At 39.6% G+C, this 5160-nt stretch overlaps 1 protein-coding gene across 1 annotated transcript in view; it reads right to left on the bottom strand.

Moving 5' to 3' along the window:
* Positions 1 to 1649: 1649 nt before the first annotated feature.
* nek7 (NIMA-related kinase 7) overlaps positions 1650 to 5160 on the bottom strand; it is a 66829-nt gene continuing 63318 nt past the window's right edge. Inside the window, exon 10 of the mRNA XM_008284756.1 lies at positions 1650 to 5146. Within this exon, the coding sequence (XP_008282978.1) occupies positions 5036 to 5146 (111 nt within the window). The 3' untranslated portion in view covers positions 1650 to 5035. The remainder of the gene's footprint in view (positions 5147 to 5160) is intronic.

The following is a 5160-nucleotide window of genomic DNA, read 5'->3' as shown; positions in this document are numbered from 1 at the left end:
GAAGCCGGAGAACCCGGAGAGAACCCACACTGCACGGGGAGAACATGGAGACTCCACGCAGAAAGATCCCGGGTGTCCTCACCGGGACACAAACCGGGGATCTTCTAGCTGTGAGGTGACGGTGCTAACCACTGCTCCACCTTGCAGCCCTGTTTTAAGTCATGTCTGGTTGAAAAAGAAAAAAAGAGAGAGAGAGAGAAAGAGAAAGAAAGGAATATATATATAAATTTAAAAATTTAAAAAGTAAAGTAAAAAATAAAATCAACTAAATCCCAATGGCACACAAAGGTTTCATCCATCCATCCATCCATCCATCCATCCATCCATCTATCCATCTATCTATCCATCCATCCATCCATCCATATGTCAACAGTGTGGAATAGAATAGTTGATTAAACATTAGGGATGCTACACACATTCGTTTTAGGTGTGTTTAGAACTTGCTTGGGTATAAATTGTTTCATGGTGGCTTCAGGGAAGCCTCATCAACGTGTCAAGTTAAGAAACATGCGACAGTATCCAGTACAGTATGACACAGAATGACTGCATTCAAATGCTTATCTCGACTGGTGAATGTCCAGCATCCCAAACTAGACAACAGAAGAAAAACACTGCAGGGTTTACAGAATGGATCTGATCTGAGCCCTGAGTTGTGTGAACCAACATGGGCTGCACAGGATGTTCATGTTTTTGCTGAATTCAGTCGGCTACGTAAACTTTCCCGTGTTTCATCGTAGCCATCCACCAACCACATGTGAGGCCTAATTTAAAAGTCTGGAATAACACCAGCATCAGAGGAGCTGATGTTGAGGCGGAAACCTCTGGAGCAGTGTCAGAAACTGCAGTTCCTCAAACAGCCACTTGAGGCTGGCACCAGAAGTGAGTCAGGCCCCATAGAGCCCCATGTTCAGATGTCCAAACTCACTGCACACAATGTTCCTGTTCTTGACAACTGTGGGGGGATTTTTCTGCACATAAATACACCTTAATGATTAAATTGTATTAAGGTTTAGTTTTCATGGAAGAACTGCGGAGACTTTAGAAACTTTTCGGTCACTGCTGCAGACTCATTTCCTGTCTTTAGCATTTCATCAAAGCAAAGCTTCATCGTTTATCGTGTTGTGTCTCTTATTGTTCTTAATTTTATTGTGTTTTTATTCTGATTTGTCTTCCAGTCATTGTGTTTGTCTTACGAGTTGCTATTAGTAACAGTGCAGCACTTTGGTTCAACCCCTGTAGTTTCAAATGTGTTTTATAAATAAATTTGACTTGAGTTCAAATAAAGCATTGACCCAAGTGCAGTTGCATTTTCCTCAAATCTGGAGGATGTGGTCGATTCCAAGTGGCCACTTCCAAGTTACATGAACATACTCACCATCAGGTCGGTGGAGTTCGCCTGTAGTCTGGAAAACTGCATTGATCTCCAACTACCCGTCAGGAACTGTAGCTCTGGAAATGGATGACGTTGGTTTGGTCTTATGCTTGGCAGCTTGCATTAACCTGCGCATTTGTCTTGTGTTTTTTTTTTTTTGCTTATTTTTGGAAAACCAAGTGGTGCCCTGTTGGACATGTGTCCAACCAAAGCCTGTTCTGACTCGATGAGAAGTGGAACCCATTGAAACCCAGTAAAAGCTTCAAACACTCACTCGTTCTGTCCAAAAGAAATTTCAAAGCTTTATTACATTTAGTTTGCATACAAGGTGTTTGTGGGTATTTATTTTGACATGAAATGTTCAGACAACACCTAAACTACCAAGACAATAAATATCATTTGCCAATATTTTTACTTTCTGGACAACAACTGGACTCTTGGATATCAATTTCAAAGGGCATGCATAAAAGCAAACTGGGCTACGCTAGCAGGGCTGGGGCACACTGGAGCGATGTCATACATTGAATAAAGACAAAAACAAAATCAAGAAGAAGTCATATTTGTTAAAGTGACGTAGCACTGTGTGTATTAAACAACCCCCGAGTGAGGATCTACACTTCTGTAGGTAAACAGAAAACACAACCGATCCCGCACAGATGCAGCCACATTCCTTACAGCTGTGCTACTTTGGTGTCGTGAAAGGCCGTCGATGTGAATTTTAAAGCCACTATCATTGCATCATGTGCTGCATTTACTTAAACACGAGACTCTGTTTCCCTTAAACCGTTTAAGAATCAGTTTTTGGTATTTTTCTGCTGCAGACGACCAATTTAGGGAATTCTGTATCGCATCAAAACTAAAACATCTAAAAAGTGCTTTAAAGCGTTTGCTTCACTGTAAATACGACAGAATACTGAAACGTTTTGGTGCCGACGTTGTCATTCAGAGAGCGTCAGGATAGGAGACTGACTACTGGGGTGGAGATGATGAAAACTTAGGATAACTACCAAAATGAGGGAAAAGATAAAAACCATTGTGTCGCTGTGGGAATGAAAAGCAAGAGGAAAGGAACACAATCCAGGACAAGGTGTTCGATTACAAAGGAAAAGTTGCAAACACTGTCTCTGCAAGTCTCTGACAAATAACATCAAAATATTCTGTTAACCAAAACTGAATAACTTACATTTTTCCTGCACCTAAAAGCTTTGATGTTGTATAGAACATGTTAATAGCATTAAATGTTAATTAAAAAAAGATCAGTACAAACAGTGGGCGTTCGATGGAGGGCTAACAGGCTATTTGACAATGTTAAAGGAGAATTCATAAGACACTGAAAGAAAGCAATCACTGTTCACCGACTACACCTTCGACGTCGTTGTTGTTGTGTAAACCAGCGGCGGTCATCACTTGTGACCCGCTGGTGTAAACCGACTCACTGTAAAAACAACAAACAAACAAACAAACAGACAAAAACCCTTCCAAATGCATAACAGGTCACTGAAACCCTTTATTCATTCAGCGGGGGGTTTACTCTTTGCTATGTACAGCAAAACTAAATTAGTCCCATTGACGTTTGATTTCCTCTTTCCTTGATAAACCTTTCATAAACTTATATGTGTATAAGTTGCTCTGGATGTTGATGCTCCTCTTATTTCCTTTTTAGGATCTCAGACTAGTTAGTTAAAAAGACGCTGTTGGTGGCAACGCTTCAGAATAAGTTATGTTAATAAACCGTTTACTAAACGGTTAATTTGATATGTACAAGCCCTTACAAGCAGAGACTTGGAAAAAAAAAAAAAACGGTCGGAAACGTTTAATTCATGCATTACACTCGTGTTTATTTATAGAAAACAAATGTTCTCCATGTATAGCTCATCGTTTATAAAGGTGATAATAAATGACGTATAACAAAGTAATAAACTAACACATTTATTACATCTAGTTTATCAGCTTGAGTTTGTTTTTTTTTTGCAGCTCCAGGTGCTGTGTATACTCTCTATCTACGTAACTGTCAGTGAATAACAACACAATACAATGTACAGGATTTGAAAATTGAACTTTCTTTATTACAAAACAGCGGATACAAGAGTCCACGTTTGAACACAGACACAGTTTACGATCTCAAGTCTGTAAACACTGCCTACGTGTCCGTCTATATCCGTCTCTCTAACGTCTGCATATCTGTACAGATACATCTAAATATCCAGATGGACAATAAAAAGTTCAATTTTTGCATTTTTTTATTGATCAATTATCAAACTGATAAAACAGACGGTATAAATGTTGTTGATCATTTTGCTCTGTTAATACACAGTTTATTATTGCCTTTGTAAATAATCCCTTATATGTTCACTAGTTTATATGTTGCTCTTGTTTTTTTTTTTTACATCTTTATTGATGGTAGGTTTAAATGCAAACATTTAGCATTTACAACACTATCTGGTAATACATTGTAAATGGTTTATTACCACATTTGTAAACTGTTTGTGCTTCTTGTGTTAATCCGACATCTTGTAAGAGCTCGTAAATATCTAATTAACCATTTGGAAAGTGCTTATTAACACCCTGTAGTTTAAAACACTACCATTTTGTACAGGTAGACGACCTTTCTGGTGGGCCAAATACAACCACGATGGAGTTTAATTTTGGTGACTTTACCAGTCCTACAAAACCTAACGTTGTGTAATAGCAGTACACCTTCACCTAAGCTGAACTAAGGAGGAAATATTTTGGGAGTCAGTGACGAAGGTAAACAGCAAAATGTAAAACCGCTTTTGTTACAGCTTCCATGCCTTCTAGGCTGTCAAAAAAAGACGCATTCTGAATTTTTCAAAGACAATACATAGGTGTCAAAACGACTTACATTCAAAGTGTTGTGCAGACATTTGCCCATGTTCTCCCCCTAGCACGTCTCTAGTCTACCCTCTACAACGATCCTTCCTTTTCTAATACATTCATTAGACGTGATCACCCTGCCAGCCTTCCAGTACCAGGGTAAAAAGTGCAACACAACAACACTTCAACCATCACTTACACTCTCGTTACATCTCAGATTTGCTGTCATCGAGTGAACATCTCTTCACTCCAACTTTCGCTAAAGGTTTTCATGGTCGTTCTTCGTGCCATTTAACAACAATAGGTCTCATCTGACACATCAAAAGCCTACAAGGTCACATTTAGTAAGAATCGCATTGACTTAACTGTTCCATTGAAAAACACTGAATGTTATAATTTTGCAAATTTTATCTGTTTCCAGTATACCTGCTTCCTACCAGTATATCTGCTAATAGCAGCTGCAGAAGGACGGCTTCACTTCACTACATGAGAAAAAAATGACACGCTTTTTAAAGCCATAGCAACACGTCAGTGGGCTACAATACACTGATTCTCAGTGTAAAAATATGACTGAAGTCTAAGGAATGGGAGATCCACGGACAAAAAAGTGTAATCTCTATAATCTTTATCCTCGGGCAGAGAAGGTTTGGGTGTCAGTCACGTTACAGACTGTACCACCGCCTTGAAAATAACAATCTGTTACATGTACTACTTACTCCAGAGCTACACTCTGAAAATAAGCTGAAAGGTGTATTACGAGTCCAGCATGAAAAGCGAGGAGGGCTGTGGGGAGGAGTTCTGCAAGGCATAGTGTGTGTAACTCTGGGCTTAGCTGCCCTGTGTCATGTTCTGCATGTGTTTGGCAATGTCGTACACGTAGGTGATGTCCGGCCTCTTCTCCGGGTCGGGGTTGATGCACATATCTACCAAGTTCCTCAGCTGGTGATAGGGAT

This window comes from Stegastes partitus, unplaced genomic scaffold (assembly GCF_000690725.1).
Source record: "Stegastes partitus isolate 25-593 unplaced genomic scaffold, Stegastes_partitus-1.0.2 Scaffold371, whole genome shotgun sequence".
Classification (NCBI taxonomy): Eukaryota; Metazoa; Chordata; class Actinopteri; family Pomacentridae; genus Stegastes; species Stegastes partitus.
The sequence above is the reverse complement of the archived record's forward strand: the minus strand, read 5'-3'. Positions and strand labels throughout refer to the sequence as shown.